The sequence below is a fragment of the Diceros bicornis genome, chromosome 1 (genome assembly GCF_020826845.1).
Source record: "Diceros bicornis minor isolate mBicDic1 chromosome 1, mDicBic1.mat.cur, whole genome shotgun sequence".
NCBI classification, from domain to species: Eukaryota; Metazoa; Chordata; class Mammalia; order Perissodactyla; family Rhinocerotidae; genus Diceros; species Diceros bicornis.
In genome coordinates, this window is record NC_080740.1 from 49,326,046 (window position 1) to 49,346,251 (window position 20,206).

At 33.7% G+C, this 20,206-nt stretch overlaps 1 protein-coding gene across 1 annotated transcript in view; it reads left to right on the top strand.

Moving 5' to 3' along the window:
• ADAMTS19 (ADAM metallopeptidase with thrombospondin type 1 motif 19) overlaps positions 1-20,206 on the top strand; it is a 228,082-nt gene that overhangs the window by 84,148 nt on the left and 123,728 nt on the right. Inside the window, exon 8 of the mRNA XM_058539839.1 lies at positions 18,947-19,052. Coding sequence (XP_058395822.1) covers positions 18,947-19,052 — 106 coding nt within the window. The remainder of the gene's footprint in view (positions 1-18,946; positions 19,053-20,206) is intronic.

Below are 20,206 nucleotides of genomic sequence, written 5' to 3' on the forward strand. Positions count from 1 at the left end.
AGAAGAAATATGACTGAAGACTTGTCAAATTTGGCAAAAGATTAAAACCATCAGATTCAAGAAGCCAAGTAAACTCCAAACAAGAAATACCCAAAGAAGTGCACAGCTGGAGATATCATAATCAAACACTGAAAGCTAAAGACAAAGAAAAAGTGACACAAAAACCCCCAGTATTTTTAGGGGAACAGTGATTCTAATGACAGCAGATTTCTCATGACAAACCATGAAAGCCAGAAGGGTGGCACACCATTTTTAGAATACTGAGAGAAAGGATTGTCAATGTAGATGAAGGTGAAATAGGGCAGTCTCAGATGAAGAAAAATTAAGAGAATTTATAATAAAAAGAGCTACTTTAAAAAATTGCCAAAGTAAGTAATTCTGATGGAAGGGAAATTATACTTAAAGGAGACTTGGAACATCAGGAATGAAGAAAGAGCAAAAGAAATGGCAAATATGTGGATAAATATAATAGACTTTTTCTCATCTTTGGTATTTTAAATGTTAGATAGTTGAAAGCAAAAATTATAACATTGTCTGATGGAATTTGTGATGTACGTAGCTGTAATACATAAGAGAACTACAACATACATGGAGGAGGGTAAAGGGTCCTACATGGTATTGAACTTTCCACATTTCACTTGAAGTGGCAAAATATTGATTCTAAGTAGACTGAAAGTTGAATAGGTATACTGTAAAACCTGCAGTAAACAACCACTAAACAAGCGTACAAAAAGATGTAGTTAAAAACATCATAAATGCATTAAAATGGAATACTTAAAAATTTGAGACCTTCCCTCTTTTCAAAGGTTTTTGTTCAAAAGAGCAAAAAGTCAGGAAAGGGAAACAGACAGAAGGAAAACAGAGGATACAAACCACATCAACAACAAAAAAGAAACAACAAGATGGTAGACCTAAATCCCAACACACTAATAATTACGTTAAATATGAAGAGTTGAAGCACACCATTAAGAAAAAGAGATCCCCGGAATGGGTTAAAAAAAAACAAAGACACAACTCGTTTCTGTCTGCAAGAAATTCACTTCAAATGTAATACATAGGTTAAAAGTAAAGATATGAAAAATATATGCCATCAAAAACTAATAAAAACTAAACACACTCAAATGACTATATTAATATCAGACAATGTAGATTTCAGAAGAAATAAAATTACCAAGAACTAAGAGGGACATTATATAATAATAAAACAGTGAATTCACTAAGATGTAATGATCTTAAATGTTTCAGCACCTAAAAATAGAGCTTTAAAATTAAACAAAAACTGACAGAACTAAAAGGAAAAATAGACAAATGCACACTTGTATTTGGAGATGTCACCGCTCTTGTCTTAGTAATTGATAGAACCAGTTAACAGAAAATCAGCAAGCATATGAAAGAATTGAATAATAATATTAACTAACGTTTACTCACTGCTCTACCCCAAATAGCAAAATACACAGGCTTTTCAAGCAACATGGAAAATTTTCCATACAGAACATTTTCTAGCTCATAAAACAAACTTTTACATATTTAAAAGAAATGAAATCATACAGTGTATGTTCTTGAACATAATGGAATTAGACTAGAAATCAATTGCAGAAAGATAACAAAATATTCTCCAAATATTTGGAAAATAACATATTTCTAAATAATTTATGGGTCAAAGAGGAAATTTCAAGGAAAATTAGAAAATGATTTGAACTGGAAAAAAAAAACATTTTATTTTAGGCGATGCAGATAAAGCAATGCTTAGAGGGAAATTTATAGGGTTAAATATTTTTATTAAAAAGAGGAAAGATTTCGGGGCCGGCCTGGTGGCGCAAGCGGTTAAGTGCGCGCGCTCCGCTGCGGCGGCCCGGGGTTCGCTGGTTCGGATCCCGGGCGCGCACCGACGCACTGCTTGGTAGGCCATGCTGTGGCGGCGTCCCATGTAAAGTGGAGGAAGATGGGCACAGATGTTAGCCCAGGGCCGTCTTCCTCAGCAAAAAAAGAGGAGGATTGGCGGATGTTAGCTCAGGGCTGATCTCCTCACAAAAAAAAAAAAAAAAAAAAAAAAAAAAAAAAGAGGAAAGATTTCAAGTCAATAATCTAAGTTTCTACCTAAATAAGCCGAAAAGGAGGAGCAAGCAAAACAAAACAAACATCCTCATATCAAATAGAAGGAAAGAAATAATAAAGATAAGAGCATAAATCAATGAAATGAAAAAAGAAAAACAATAGTGAAAATCAGTGGAAGGAAATCTAGTGTTTTGAAAATGTCAATAAAATTTTAAACCTCTAGTAAGTTTGACAACGAAAAGTAGAAAATAGGAACAGTCTACTAATATCAGCAATGAAAGGAGAGATATCATTACAAATTACTCAGACATTAAAAGAATCATTAGAGAATAATACAAACAGCTCTATGCACATAAATTTGAGAACTTAAATTAAATAGACGAATTCATGGAGAACCACAAACAAAATGTACCCAAGATAAAATAGATAGCCTGAATAATCCTATACATATTAAAGAAATTGGATTTGTAGTTTAAAGCCATCCAAAAATGAAATCTGCAGGTCCAGGACGTTTCATTGGTGAATTCTTTCAAAGAAGATATAATATCAATTCTACATTATCTCTTTAAGAAAATAGAATGGTGAGGATGTTTCCTGACTCGTTTTATGAGGCCAGCATTACTCTAATATTAAAACCAAACCAAGAAGTACAAGGGAAACAAAAACAACAGGAACTACAGACCAATATTCCTCCTGACCATAGACACAAATATTAGCAAACTGAACCCAGCAATATACAAGAATAATAGAACAGAACCAAGCGGGGCTTATCTCAATATCTGAAAATCAATCTGTGTAATCAAACATATTAAAAGTTTAAGAAAGAGACAAATGATTATATCAACTGATGCAGAAAAAACATGACAAAATTCATTCTCCATTCACCATAAAAACTCTCAGAAACTTAGGAATAGAAGGGAACTGCCTTAATCTGATAAAGGGTATCTACAAAGAAAATAACAGTTAACATCACATTTAATGGTGAAAGAATGAATATTTTCCCACTCACACTGGAACAAGTCAAGTTTGTCTACTCCATCCTTGCTATAGAAGTCCTAGAAGTGGAATAGGTAAGAAAAATAAATGAAAGGCATAAATAATTTGAAGTAAGACATAAAACTGTCCCTCTTTGCAGAAAACATGATTGTTTACACAGAAAATGACAATGAATATATGAAAAAACTCCTAAAACTGAGTTTAGCAGGCTCACAGAATACAAAGTCAACAAACAAAAACCCAATATATTTTTATGTACCAAAATTGAATAGTTGTTCAATTCTAGAATTGTTGAACTAAAACTGAACATTTTGGAAACCGAACGTTTAAATATGTACGTGTATGTGCGTGTGTGTGTATATATATATATATATATGTACATATGTAATAATATAAAATCTAATTTTAGTATGTGTGTATATGTATATAATTTATCATAGTTCTAAAATGAAATATCTAGGTATGAATTTAACCAGTTATGTACAGATTCTGTGTCCTAAAGACTACAAAATGCTGATGAGAGCAATAAAAGAAGATCTAAATAAATAGAGAGACATACTGTATTCCTAGATTGGAAGACAGCATAGCATAGATGCAGTTCTTCTCAAATTGATCTATAGATTTAACACAATTCCAATCAAAATTCAAGCACCTTTTTGTAGATATAGACAAGATGATTCTAAAATTTATATGAAAAGGCAAATAACTGAAGAGCCAAAACAATTTTGAAAATAAAAATAGTTTTGGAGGAACCTTACTACCTGATTTTAAGACTTACTACAAAGCTTCGGTAATCAAGACAGTGTACTATTGGTTAAGGAATAGGTATGCAGGTCAATGGATCAAAATAGAGTTTCCAGAAATAGATCCATACAAACATGGCCAATTGATTTTCTACAAAGGTACAAACTCTATTCAATGAAAAAAGAATCATCTTTCAACAGATGGTCTTAAAAAAAATTGGACATCAGTATGCAAAATAATGAACTCCATGCAAAAGTTAATACAAGATGGATTATTGATCTAAATGTAAAATGTAAAACTATAAAAACTTAGAAGAAAACATAAGAAAAAATCTTTGTGACCTTGAAGTAGGTAAAGAGTTTTTTAGATATGACAAGAAAAGCGTGATCCATGAAAGGAAAAATTGATGAACTGGATTTCATCTATATTAAAACAATAACAAAAATACTTTTGCTCTGTTAAGGGATTAAAATCCAAGTTATGGACCAGGAGAAAATATTTATAAATCACATATCTAGATACAAGGACTTATATACAGAATATATAAAGAACTCTCAAAGCTCAACACTAAGAAAACACATAATTTAAAAATGTGCAAAAGACTTGAAGTGACACTTCACAAAAAAGATATATGAAAAGATGTTCAACATCGTTTGTCATTAAGGATAAGCAAATTAAAACCACAGTGAGATATCACTGTATACCAATTACATGAGTAAAATTAAAAATGCTGACAATGCCAAGTGCTGGCGAGAATATAGATCAACTTTAAGTCTCATACATTGCTGCTGGGAATGCAAAATTTTACAGCCACTTGGGAAAACAGTTTGGGAGTTTCTTATAAAGGTAAACATAGACTTATCATATGACCCAATGATCCCATTCCTGAGTATTTACTTCAGAAAAATAAAACGTATCTTTACCCAAAACCTATCATAAATGTTTATACCTACTTTATTCATAATTGTCTGAAACTGGAAACATTCCAAATATTCTTCAATGGGTGAATGGATAAACAATCTGTGGTATATCTGTATAATGAAATGCTATACAGAAGTGAAGAGGAATGAACTATTCATCCATCTATCAGTTTGGAGGAATCTCAAAGCATTATGCTGAGTGAAAGAAGCCAGTTTCAAAAGGTTATATACGGTGCGATTACATCTTAAGACATTCTCTAAAAGACAAACCTATAATGATGATCAGATGAGTGATCGCCATTGGTTAGGGGGTGGAGGAGGATGTAACTCTAAAAGGATAGTACAAGGAAGTTTTGGGGAGTGATGGACCTGTTCTGGCTCCTGATGGTGGTGGTGGTTACACAAATCAATACAAGTGTTAAAATTCATAGAACTGTAGAATAAAAAGTAAATCTTACTGTATATGAGTTTATAAATTAAAAAAGAGAAAAAAGTTATATGATCATTAGATTTGCTTTTAGCATTAAAAAGGGGGATTCCGCACAGTTTTCTGCAGGTTGCATCCTGCAGAAGGGTATCTGATCTACAGGGTCTAAGGGGAAGGAGGGACTGAAATCCAGCCCAGACTTCACCTACCAAGTTTTTTCTAATCCTTCCATTCACTTGGGAAATCTTTTTAATAAATGGTTTCCCCAGTGTTGTTCCTCTTTTTAATTCACACTAATGCGCTTTTCTCTCTGAGGCCCTGCTAAGAATTGATAATTTTTGTAGATTTTAGTGTATGTTCAGATGTATTGTTTTAGAATTTCCAAATGGAAGGCTATTTCTTTGTTGTTCTTTGTTCCCTCTATCCCTGTTTAAATTCTACCCATTCTTCAGAACCCTGCTTAATTTCCACTTTTGGACTTCCTGGATTATCTCTCTCTCTACCATGCATGAACTTGGCAGACTTCAGTATAACTTTCTTATAACTTGCATTCCATTCTCTCTCTCTCTTTCTAATCTCTTTATGGGCAAGGATCTTGCTCAATGCTTGCCTGTGTCCTCACCACATAACACAGTGGTTGATCATCCCAGATGCTCAATCTACATATTTCTGAATAGAAATGAATTCCTGATAAGAAAATAACATCTTCCCAATGGTTTGCAATAAAAGCGAGGCTGGACTTATCTTGTTTAATTCTTGGCTGCTGGCATATATCTTATTAGGCACAGGCCTGAACATCAATCAGACACTTTATATTTCTATTTTGGCAGGACATGTTGCAGGGATAAGACTCAGATATATAATTCTTAAGGAATTATTATGAAAAGTAGTTGTTCTCTTCTCAAGATATTTCTCTTCTCAAGATCCTTTTCTGTTAAAGATTGATTTTAATTATAGAATTTTGTTTATGTTAGAAAGTGTTTTAATGGTGCTGTAAAACACCGTATGAATATTAAAATATGCTGAGTATATCCTTGGGAAACGAAAACCATCTTAATTTAGAAAACTCTCTGAGGTCTTCCTTGTAGTTTTTAGAGTTGTTATTGTAAGCGTCTGGAAGTGCAGCTTTGTGTTCACTACATACTTACACAATGTTGGCAGCGAACAATAATACTTGTTAAGCATTTACTATGTGCCACGGTTTTTTAAATACATCACCTCATTTAACCCTTCAAGAGTTCTCTGTTATAAGGGATTGATACCTCATTTTACAAATAAAAAATTAAATCTAATATTTAATGGTTACTGTGTTTCGGATAGGCCAACATATGCTTGAAATATGTTATCTAAATTAATTAGCATTTGTAATACAAATTATTAATTTCCTAATTTTACTGTTGGGAAATCTGAGGCTCAGAAAAAAGAACTAACTTTCCTATGGTCACAAAGCTGAAAATCGAGGCCGGAACTCAAACCCTAGAATATTTGACACAAGAGCATCTATTCCTAAAACTATATTCTTTGCATTTTGTCTTTTTTATACTTAACGTAGAAAACAGGTCATGAAAAATTTATTATTGAATTCCAATCAGGATTTTAGAAAGTATCAAATCATCTCAGAGAAAAATTTTAACTGGTTTATTTACTATTAACTACCTCAGTGTACCAACCTAAAAAACTAAGATTTTAAAAATGCTTCTGGAGTTGAAATCATTTGTGGTTAAGCAAACATATATTTTATTTAACAAATTATGTCAAAATTAATATTTTAAATATTAGTTGTTGAGATTTAAGAACATCAGATGTTTGTAATTGTATTGTAATTATAATTATATTCTTTAGATTTCTCCAGTTTGTAGAATTCTTTCTTTCTTTTATTCTAATAAAAACACTGATCATACAGAGTAGAAAGCAAGTTTTGAAAAGTAACAAAATGATTAAAAATGGGTATGTTGAAAAAAGAATGTTGTGTAGGACTATTGTGAAGTTTGAGGTAGTTTGTAGTTATAAATGCATGCTGTCAATGTTTTTACTAGTATACTAAAAAAGCAATTTATACAGCTTTTTAGTAGCACGATATTTTTAGTTTTAATTGTCTCTGTTTAATGCCTTCAGGATATGATTACATTATTATAAAAATGCGTTAGCCAAAATTCCTGATTTATATGCAATCAGAACGCTTTTAAATTTTTCCAGCTGTATCCTTAAACTTACTTCACGAAAATCTTTAGCTGTGATTCATTTTACCTATTTTTTAGTCATGACAGTTTTTTAATCTCCAAGGCAGATGAAATCATTAAACCTAATTCCTTTTTTGTTTGTTTTTTTCTCCTTGTGAGCAAAGTCATATAGAAAGCCTAAGAACTCTGATTTATCTTTTTTTAAATTAACATAGCAGTGAGAATACCAACTTTCTGCCATGTTTATGGTAGACTGCACAGTAAAGTTCTCATTACTGATTTACAAGAGTTAGATGTGTAATCTACCACATATGGCTTTTTCAGTGTGCCTCAAGACTTATATTTTCAGAGTTGCACTGAAATCCAAATTAAGAATTTCAGATGGTATATATTATAATGATGTATTAATGATACATCAAAACCACAATAAGGTACATCAGAATCTGACTTAATTTAAACTCTCTAAGGATTTGAGAGTTTAACTTCTAAAACTATACAATAACCTGCCTCTAAATTTTCTATAGAGAGATGTGAAGTAGAATAAATCTAGAATACAATAGCAAGAGCACAAAACTAGCCTGCAGACATAAATTTTCTTAATTATTCTTCCTTCCTTACAAAAGCAATCCTTTTCATTATGTTAATGCGGGGAGGAGGTTGGTGGGCTTAATGTTGTGGTTTATTATAAAGGTTAAAGGAAGTGTAAAAACACCAAAAGCAACAACAAAACCTATTTTAGAACCTGTCCTTTACTATGACCTATGATGTCCTCTCCATCTCTTAGAAGACCAGAATTTAGGAATTGGCCACCTCTATTTACCCTACATACCACTCTCCCTCTGGACCCCCTTTCTTTCACTATTTTCCCTAAATATTTACTTGAACAATCTTTCACCTTCTTCTTCCTGCACCATATTCATATTTCGTTTAAAAGCTTGTCAAAGATTTAGAAGTGGTGTATGTATGCTATCTAGTCCAGCAGTTCACTTATCTTAAAGATCTTATCACACCTTAGGATAATAAAATAAAACAAGTAATTCTTCACTGTTTTATTTTCCTTTAGAAACCAATTAAAAATAGCACATACACACACTTTTTTAACATGTATTCCCATCTGTAGTTAATTTTGTCTCCATAAACATTGCAAGGTCAAAAATTATACCAAATTAGGCAAAGAAAAGGTTGCATCTAGCTTTCTAGTGTATTAAATCTTTCCCTTACAAGTCCCTACCTCACTTGATTCCAAGAAAATGAAAACTTAAACTTATCAATTAATGTTATTTTTCTTCTATGTTCAAATGACTTTATTCATATACTTTGTTTTTGTTTTTGCTTTGTTTTAACTAATACTCATTTTTTCCAAATAGTCCCCCTAACCTCTCATTTGATCCTTTTCAAGCAGCTGGGGTGCCAGGCTGTAGATCAGCAATCATAATTCTTTCACTACCCGCTGAGACCTTTGATCTTTGCAGTGAATTCCTTAGTCTACGTGGCAACAGAGCATACTGCTGGACTTGGCTGCCAGCAATGCAGTGGGTGGGTTCAAGGCCCTGTGAACCTTCCTATCCAACTCTCTTCACTACACTCTTCATCTTCCCACCCATCCCAGTGCCCACCCTTCCAGCTCATACTGCTGCTGAACTTCAGCTATATTATCCCTACATCCTCTATATGAAACTACCCACCTCTCTGGCTTCCTTAGCAGCGAGAGTCCAAGTAGGCTCAGAAATGATAGCTCAGTCCTTCTCTCCACGTAGGCTCACTGTGTTTTCATTAATTCTCTGCCTGAGCCCATCCTATATTGGCCTGGAGATTCCCAAACCACTATCCTCCAGATTTCCAAAAGAATACCACTAATCCTTATCCCTTTCCACCTGCCTTTAGATGACTAGCAAGACATCACTTAGGTGGAAATACAAAAGAGAGACGCACGTTAATACATCTCAAAATTTATTATCACTGTAATATACAAAGCATGGTTCTGCATATTGGGAATGAACAAATTGATTTCTCATTATTTTCCTGCCGTTGTGGTGCTTATGGAGAGATGATCAATATCTATAATAAATAAAGTAATTGGTATATTAAAAGATAAAACTGGCATAGAAAAAAATAGTAGATCTAAGTAAGAGATAATCCGGGAGTTCCAGGGTGTGGAGAAGGGTATTTGTAATTTTAAATTTGATAATCAAGAAATGCCTCACTGAAAAAAATGATATTTAAAAAATATTTGAAGAAGATTTGGGAGAGATATTTAAGGAGAGTGTTCCAGACAGGGTAAAAAGCCAATGAAGAGATCTTGAGGTGGAAACATGCTTGTCTCATTTGAGAAATGACAAAAAAAATAAATAAATAGAAAATAAAGGCAATGTAGCTGGAGTAGAATGAATAAAGAGATTATTATAGGAAATTTTAGATTTTGTACTTTTGACAACTTTGATAAGTTGTAAAATTGATTGGCATACTTTTTTTTTTTTTGAGGAAGATTGGCCCTGAGCCAACATCTGCCAATCCTCCCCTTTTATTGCTGAGGAAGACTGGCCCTGGGCCAACATCCATGCCCATCTTCCTGCACCCTACATGGGACGCTGCCACAGCATGGCCTGCCAAGCGGTGTACTGGTGCGTGCCTGGGATCCGAACCGGCGAACCCTGGGCCGCTCCAGCGGAGCACGCGCACCTAACCACTTGCGCCACCAGGCCAACCCCCAACATACTTTTTTTTTTTTTTTTTAATATTACCTTGATGTCTTTAGGAATTGTTACCTTGATGTCTTTAGGAACTGTGGAGATATTTCCTTATTCATTTTTGATGCTGGTAATTTGTATTTGTCGTCTTTTATTCTTGATCGGTTTCCTAGGGTATTATCAATTTTTGCCAATTTTCTTTAACATTTGTTTTGTAGTTCATTGATTTTCTTCTTTGTTATTTCTTTCCTTCTATTTTCTTAAGCTTTGATGCTCTTTTCTTTTCCCAGCTCCTGGAAGGACTATTGATTTTCAGTCTTTTCAACTTTTTCTAATATATGCTATGAATTTCCCTAAGCACTGTTGTTACAGCCCACATATTTTTGTTGTGTTCTTTTTTTTTTTTTTTTTTTGTGAGGAAGATCAGCCCTGCGCTAACATCTGCCAATCCTCCTCTTTTTGCTGAGGAAGACTGGCCCGGGGCTAACATCCGTGCCCATCGTCCTCCACTTTATATGGGACGCTGCCACAGCATGGCTTGCCAGGCGGTGTGTTGGTGCACACCTGGGATCCGAACCAGCGAACCCCAGACTGCCACAGCAGAGCACGCACACTTGACCGCTTGAGCCACCAGGCTGGCCCCTGATGTCTTCTATTTTTATTATGATTATATTTATAATATTTTATAATTTCCTAATCTGATTTCACTTGTGGACTATTTATAAGTCTATCATTTCATGTCCAGGCAGTTTTGGTTTTTCTAGTTATCTTTTTCGTTCTTGATTTCTAAATTACTTCCATTGTGGCCAGTGCACATACTTTGAATTATTGCCACTTTTGAAATTTTGTTGAGGTTTTTTTCACTGCTTAGTATATGCTCAGTTTTTATCAATGTACCATGTACACTTAAATAGAATGTGAATTTTGTTGTTGGGCGCAATGTTCTATTATGTCAATTAAGACAGACTTGCTAATATTTTGTTCAGATCTGTTATGTCCTTAGTGAATTTTTTTATGGTTGTTCTATCAGCTATTAAAAGAGGTGTGTTAAAATCTCCCAGTTTAATTGTGGATTTGTCTATTTCTCCTCTTACTTCTGTTCATTTTTACTTTAAATATTTTGCGGCTTAGTTATTCAGTAAATGCAGACATAGAATTGTGAAGTCTTCTTGTTGGAGTGACCCTTTTATCATCAAAAAATATCCCTCTTAATCTCTCCTGATGCTTGTGGGTTAAATGCAATTTGTCTAATTTTGTCACCCTTGCTCTGTTTTGGTTAATGTTTGTGTGTTATATCTTTTTCTATTCTTTTACTTTTAACCTATGTCCTTGTATTTAAAGTGTATCCCTTGTAAGGAGAATAAAATTGGGATTTATATTTTTTATCCAGTCTGACAATCTTAATTTGGATTTAGCATAGTCACTTTTTTATTTAATGAAATTTTTGGTATGAAATGCTTTCTTTTTATTTGTTTTCTACTTGACTTAATTTCATGTTTCTTTTTATCCTCCTTTCTTGCTTTTTTAAATAGGTAAATCCAATATTTGTATGCCATTCGTTTCTATGTAATTGTTAGTTATATATTACTTTATTCTTCTGCAATTATCCTGTATAACATAACATGTATCCTTTTACTACTCTCTTGATACTGCTAGAACTTTTGAACCCTTGAACTCCTTTTATCCCCCCACTACGTATTGTTGCATGTATTTTAGTTCTCTATATTCTAAATTTTGGAAGACATTAAAATTAGTGTTTTGTGTATTCAACATTTACTTATAGTTTCCCATATATTTATTCTTTCTGGTGCTCTTTATTTCTTCTGCATTTCCATGTTTCAGTCTAGGACTTTTCCTTCTGTTTGAAGAAATTTCTTTAACATTTTGTTACACCAATATTTTGATAAAAGATGTCACCAACAAGGCATTTCTTTCTCTAATTTACGAAAAAGATACATTTGGGTTGTGGTGGCCCAGTAAATGTGGATTTCAAGCTCCATATCTTTATGTTAAAAATGTCTTTATTTCATCACCATTTTTCTCTAATTTTTATGTTGGTCCCTCTTACAGTGGACCATTTCCTCACTTGGTTTGTAATTTTTATTTGTGAATTCACATTTAGTTGAACTTTTTTTCTCTGTGGGTATTTTATGCTTGCTGAGATGATAAAGTGTCTCATCATAGTGATACAGTCATGTGCCACATAATGACGTTTCGGTCAACAACAGACCACATGTGCAACGGTGGTCCCATAAGATTAGTACTACATAGCCTAGGTGTGTAGTAGGCTATGCCACCTAGGTTTGTGTAAGTATACTCTATAATGTTCGCCCAACAACAAAATTGTCTAATGATGCATTTCTCAGAATGCATCCCCATCATTAAGCAACACTTGACTGTGTTTCACTTGTTTTTACTGAACTGACAAGGGTTTCCCCAGTCCTTGGATGATCCCCAACTTGTTTGATCAATTTGTACATTACATTCATGGATTTGTATTCCTGTGGCTTCACACCTCTGTGTGATAGTGGCTTGGGGTTTTGATTTGTTAATGGAGTCTTTTCTAGCATACCCAGAATTTATTTTGAGCCAAAATTCCTTGCTACTCTCCTGCATATAGACTTTTAAAGTTATTTTCAAGTATGTTTGAAGGTAGTTGATAGCAGCAGTTTCAGGCTTTCTGATTTGCGTATGGATCTCAGTTCCTTACTCACTAATACCTGTCCCTGCAGACGTTTTGAAACCACACCCATTATTTAATAAGACTTGTATCTTATCTGATACCTAGGCTCTGACAGCATTAACTCATGATCTTATCACTCCAGATTTGAAAATTTTTAAGCTTTATTCTTTGCACTTGGGAATTCTTTTTTTTTTTTGAAGCTTAGCTATATATTCAAAAATTTGTATATTACATATTATTTGGCATCTCTATGTGTTTTTCCCAAAAAGAGTCTCAGTCTACCATCACTCAGGAACACATAAACAACATTTTAATGTCTATACAATTCTGCCTTATTTGACAACAGAGATTCACTATGCTTTTTGTTAAACTAATATCCTTTTGTTAATTTGTAGTCATTTTTTTCCATAAAAACTGTACTGTTGAGAATGTCACAGATTACTTAAACATTTAAGAGAATCTGGAAGCCTATTTTAAAAATAAATTTATGTCTATATTGATATTAAACTCATAACGTACATAATTGTACTTTTATATTCCTACATCATCATCTTGTCTTTTAATGGAACAGAGGCAGATAATTTGCAAACTAGTAAGGCAAGCTATTGTTTTAAAATGTGTTCAAAGCCCAATTTGAATGTAATCGTCTAAATGAGTTGCATGTTATCTGGGCGCCATCATTAAAACATTTTAAATTTTAATTTCTAATTCGTGGATGAAATACATTTTGATTCTTCAAAATTACATTTTTATTTAAGGGCCCTGCACTGAGTCACATTTTATATTAGTCTTTGTTTTAGGGAATTTCATTTATGCAGTTCCTTTAACACTCCCCTTATTGAGGATATGCTTAATACAGTGTTGATGCAGAGATGTATACCATGGCTTACACATGTAAAGAACCTAAGCTGCCCCCCACGAGTAACATCATCTCTCATGAGCATTTCCTGGGCCTTTTGCCTGCTCAGTCCTTTGTTCAGGAGTTCCCCCCTCAACTTCCACTGCCTTTCCCTGGCTAAGCTCTGCCCACTCAGTGATACCACCAAGTTATTTCCCTTTCCAAAAGCCTTTCCTGCTTTGATTTTTCCCTACCTGATGTCTCTTTTTTATTCTACCATAATATCCTGTGTACATCTTTATGTCTTAGTGATCACATTTTAAAATGAGTTGTTTGTGTGGCTCACTCTGCTGAAGACACACTCAGCATGTATTCATCTTGTACCTTTGGTACTTGTCACATGTTACATTACTTAGGCCTCAAGTAATAGTAGGACTCGTAGGTAAATAACTTACTTCATAGGGTACAATCACAGGATAAATAACTTACCAAGGACTGTACAGGACTTTGTGCCAGCCAGGATTTTGAACTCAGGTAGTCTAGCTAACGGGTAAAAGCAACAGTTCTGGAGCTGGCTGACTTACTTTTGTTAGGATACTTCCATCTGATCACATAAAAACTGGTTCTCCGATTAGTCCATTACTGTAACATGCATCCTGTAGGGTTGTAGGGTCTCTGATCATCTTGATAGGGTGTATCATATCATGTCCTAGGATAGTGTGTTTTGTTTTCAGATGAGAGATCCTGTTGACTCCTGGTGCATGATTTGATCCATTTTTAGGTGAGAAATTAGAGGTTGTTCTGGTTTCCTTTGTATTTCCAGAATTTTTTACATTAAAAGAGTGCTTTAAAAGGGGTCTGTATTATATCTATCTTTAAATAACAGCTGTGTTAAATCCTTTCCCCTTCTAACCTCTACCCCTTATTGTAATAAGAAACATGTGGGTTCTTGAAAGGACCTGAAAAGCAAGGGCTTTTTAACAGAATAATGCAAGTCATTTACATTAGTCATGGTTACAATTATTCTCCATAACTTCCAAGTCAAAGAAAATCTCCTTGGTGTGCCAAATGTAAGAACAATGAAATTCAAATTTATCAGAGTCTTAGTTGAAGATTCTGACTTTACACTTAAGTTTAAAGAAGAATAGGAGTAGAGGATCGTTTTTGGTTGTGACATCCTGGTCTATAAGAGAATCTGTTAATTACTATTCAAATTTCATAGGCATGATTATCATATTTATGTCTTTAACTTTATCAATATAAAATTGTTATAAAAATTTACATGAATTTGGAAAATGAGAAAAGATGAGTAAAAATTACCCATAATGTAATTGCTATTAGCAAATTAGCATATTTATATAGTCTTTTTGTTCATCTATGAAAATTTGGTGGTATGGATTTTTTAATACTTATTTGTAATTATACTTCTATGTCAACATATACTCATCATTTTTGAATTATATTTTATTTTATATAAATTTATATCTTATAGTATAAAATGTCATATATTATAAATTATAATCTTTATAACCATATTTTTTTACATGACCACATAGTGGTCATTGATATCCCATAAGCTGGTGAGGAATCTAGGGCCCCCAAAGAGGTCACTGTTCATTCTTTCTCTTCCCCTATACCACAGGGTTGGTGTTAGGAAGATACTAAAGTTGTATACCTGTTGCATCCTCTTGCTTCCCACCACTGCTTCTACATCAAAATCTCTCCTGTATACATATAAAAACTCTTCATTTGAAGCTAGAGCTCTCGAGCTTTACCATCTTCTCCATCACTGTTACTGTGATTGATTGATCTCCTTGATTCTCGCTTACAGTTCCTATGGATATGAGCCACAATTCTCACCTTCCTGAGTTCATTGTGATCATGTACAATTTCATGGTCATATAATCAGTCCACCCAACTGTACTTAATCATTCTTTGACCTCAATCTGGATGACCTCTACCTCTGCTCTTCTCTACTCTTGGGGCAATACCTAATCATGTCATGGAATTTCACCTCTGAAATCTTAAATCCCTAAATCTCACCCTTTTATCACAATGTCCAATACTTTTTTGGAAAGTATGTTCTTTTTCTTCATTGATGACTGCCTTCCCCTGACCACTGTATTCTATTTTCCAAATTATCAGGCTCCCTTTGGCCTTACTTCTTTACTTACAGCATAGAGCCCTAGAAGTTCTATCCCTTCTTTCAGTCTCAACTTGACCGCCAACTCTTTTGACCTTTGATTCTTCCTTTACACTTGATCCCAACTTAATCCAAATATTACTCTTCTCTATTTCAGCCATCAGGTTCGATATCACTCAACTGGGGATATTAGTGCCACTTTAGGCTTATGCTCTGCATCCTCAGCTTAACCATATGTTTTCTGACCCATTTATACTTAATATTCTCCTAGTACTTAATCAACTCTCTTTCCTATTTCTTTCAATTGTTGTTCCAAGCTTTTGTTTCTTTTCCAAAAAATACTTTCCAACTTCCATCTACCTTTGACCCATGCATCAGATAACATTGCCTCCTTTTTCGCTTAGACGTACAAGAATATCAAAAAGTAATTTCCTTAACTTTACAAGCTATATCTATGAAAGTCCTACAACCATTGTATTCTATTCTGAAACTGTAAACATTCCTGTTAAAGTGAGCAGAGGAAACAAGGAGCCCAGTACCACACATATACTTCAATGGTATGTTGGAAATCCTAGCCAATGTAGTAAGATTACAGAAAAATATAGAGAAAATATATAAATATAGAAGAGAAAGAATAATACAGAAGAGACAAGAATTGGAAACAAGTGACAATACTATTTTTATTTGAAACAATATATTTGAAGGGGTACAGGAGAAGAAATGTAAAACTTATTAAAGTGACTAAGTTTGATTTGTACTGGTCCATGTAGCAAAGGGATATATGACCTGATGACAACCCACATGAGCTGAGTTTTAATCTGCATATGGTAATTATTTTAGTTGTGGCAAAATATATGGGCATCCTAAGGGAAATTTTGTACCAAACAGTGGTCATTGTCATGCTAATTATAGTTGAGCTTAACTTAGTATTTTAGTAGGACATTTATTCTAAAATTATATATATATATATATATATATATATTTTTTTTTTTTTTTTGTGAGGAGATCAGCCCTGAGCTAACATCCGCCAATCCTCCTCTTTTTTTTTTTTTTGCTGAGGAAGACGGCCCTGGGCTAACATCGGTGCCCATCTTCCTCCACTTTATATGGGACGCCGCCACAGCATGGCTTACCAAGCAGTGCGTCGGTGCACGCCCGGAATCCGAACCAGCGAACCCCGGGCCGCCGCAGCGGAGCGCGCGCACTTAACCGCTTGCGCCACCGGGCCGGCCCCAAATTATATATTTTTTTAAACTGTCAAATGCTCAAGAGAATTTTAATACCCTGTTGAAAGGAGATATTTTTCTTTCACTGTCTTTCCCTTCCTTTCTCCTTCTTTCTTTCCTTCCTTTCTCCTTCCCTTCAATTATGACACAAATTCAATTACTCCCAAATCTTTGTTTTTCGTTTTTTGTCGTATTAATAAGTACATGACTTAGCTCCCTTAAAATTCACATTACATTTAAGAATTTTTAAAAGCTGTTATTTCATTTGTTGTTTAATGGAAGTAGATAAAGATTATGTTTTTCCCCTCCCCCTCCTCTTCTTCTCCCTTGCCCAACCCCTCTCTGTTTATCACTAAGTTCATCTTGCCTTCCTACTTTATCTTGATTTAACCCTGGAGTAATTTCAGTTACCTTAATAAGCCAAGTGAAGTAGTAGGGTTTATCATCTGTCTTTTCATCCATCCATCCATCCATCCATTCATAAAGAAGTCATTTCATCTATTTGTAGATTCGAAATTTCTATAAAATCTATTTTAATTTCTAAATATATAGAGAAAATAACACCTATATGTGTATTTCATCTCTTGGTTGTTTCTTCCTGTAGTTATATTTTAAAAATAACATGTTTATACGACATTTTGCTTAAAGTATTTATCTTGATTTTCCTGATAGGCCAGTGGACACCAGGCCTTAACATTCTGCCTGAGGTTTGAATGAGTAGTTGAGGATTTCAGATAAACTTTCAACTAATCTCCATTTTCAACCCTCCAGCACTGCCTCTCCTCAAACCCTGTGTGCCTCAGCCTTGAGCCGCTTGGGTTCTGCTACACTCATGACATCTTTCTCTCCTGTCGTTTGGGCTGTGGCTCCACTAAATCAGTTCATATTCCGCCATGAATCGTCTATCTTTCTAAAACATGGGCAAGGTGATTTATTCTTTTATTTAAATTTAATTATTCCTTACCATTATTTTTTAAGTTTCTGAGGAGAGAAAAAAAGTCACAAGCAGTCAGCTAACCAATCATTAACTAGGGGCAACTCTATGCTAAATTGTAATCAAAATAAACGTCAGCTGGTAGATGGATTCAAATCCCCATTCTATCATAGTTAGTAGTCATGTGATCTTTGGCCAGTCATTTCGCCTGTCCAGGCCTTCATTTTTTCGTAAAATGAGCTAAAATGTATTTTATAAGGACATGAAAATTAGAGAACATAGAATTAATTCAGTAAATACTAGATATTTTAATAATTTTTATTTGAAAATGCATTAAAACTTCCATTTAAAAGATTACAATTCCTTGTGTTACATGGTATTTACTCAGGGATATATCTTCATTCCTAAAATAGTACATAAATCTTTGACTAAAGAATATCAGTGATTTCAGGTATTATCATCTTTACTGATAATTTAAACCAAAAGATCAAATATCTTGCTGAAACTCTTTAATAATATTTCAAGATCATATATTCTGCATTCAGACTATCTTAGTAGCCAAGAAATTTTCAAAGGAGACATTTTCAATTTTCCAAATATCACAGATAGTTTTTAAGTCATATTAGTTAAAATGGTATTTCACAAAATAAAATTTCACAGTTTTATTAACTCAAAATGTAAATGTACGTTTAAGAATGTCCTATATGTAGTTTATTTTATTTTAGGATGTTTCTTTGAAACTAGGTTCTTTACAAGAATTGAAAAATATTTAACATAATCATTGCTTTTTAATTTACATTTTCTAAGTTGTGACTATTCATTTATCTTCCATGACAATGAAAGGTGGTATTTACAAGATGTATTCTATAATATGCCTTTTTGAGAATTGGATAATTGGTAAAATAATTTCATCTAAAATATGAAATTGAAAAGAATATTAACAGCTTAGTGAGTTATACATATGCAGTTTCCCCAAAAATTCCATTTATGAGGGATAGATATCACAGTTTAATATTGACATATTTGAGTGGAAAAGCTATTGTCTTTCATTTCTTCTACTAAATGTTTGCATTTTAATTCTGGTGTATGATAATTAATGTCTGTGTTTTCTAGGTATAGCTTACTTGAGTGGAATGTGTAGTGAAAAGAGAAAATGTATTATTGCTGAAGACAATGGCCTGAATCTTGCATTTACAATTGCTCATGAAATGGGTCACAAGTAAGTAAAAAATTCTGGCTATGCTAGTATATTAACATATACTTTGTTATTTGAGTTATTGAATTACATGCATATCTTTTCATTTCTTTCTTTGGGCTCAAGGTTTTGGAAAATTAGGGAAACAAGAGGAGGTGGAGATCATCTAAATTTAATGAGTGTCTTCTGAATGTTGTAACCATTCCTCATACTTTGAATAAAATCGTATTACGTTACTAAAATCCTCATCAGGACAGTCATTATACGGCACATGGTTCATTTCACTATGCATTTCCAAATGATGTACACATTGCAATAAACCTGACACTACAAAGCTGTGTATTATTCAAACATCCAAGGAAAACACATTGTACAAGTAAAAATACTTCCAGTCTATAATAGTGCCTATGTTTGTTATTACCCAACACAGGGTAAAGGAATTAATCTGCATGGTTTAGGAATAATGTATTTGAAAGAGAATTACACTGGAAGCACAATTAATATGTAATGAACATTAACTATGCTGCAGGTACAATTCTAAGCACTTTACATAGATTAGTTCATTTAAAAGCTTACAAAAAGCAAGGATCTCATTTTGCAGATAATATTAATAGCAATAATAATTAGTAATAGCAACACATATGCAGCACTTACTATGTGCCAGCGTGCTTTATATATCCCCACAGCAATCTTGTGTGGTAGTGCTAGTAGAGTATCCATCTTACACAGAGAAAACTGAAGTATAGAGAAGTTAATTTACCCTCCCAAAGTTATAAAAATCTAAGTGTTGGAGGAAGGATTTGAACTCAAGTCATCTAACTCAGTCGTTATTCTGAATTTCTACATTAAGTTATCTGCTATCTTGGGGCCTTAGATCCTTCGTCAGTAAAATGGGGATAATACCTGTGTTATGAGGTTGGTTTGGGATTCAAATTACATGAGAACTATGCTCATATTTACAGGAAGTACATTATAGTAGAAATGGCTTGGGTTAGGGAATCAGACTTAATTTGACTGTAGGCTTCCCTATGTGCTAGCAGTATCAGCAGTACAAATGAAAAGTATTTTAATTGGACTCAGATTTAGTGAGGTCCTATTTAGGGAGGTGATCTTTATGGAGGCCTCTTTGGTCAAAGACATATTTAGTTTGGCCCGCAGTGTTTTAAAAAATTGAATCA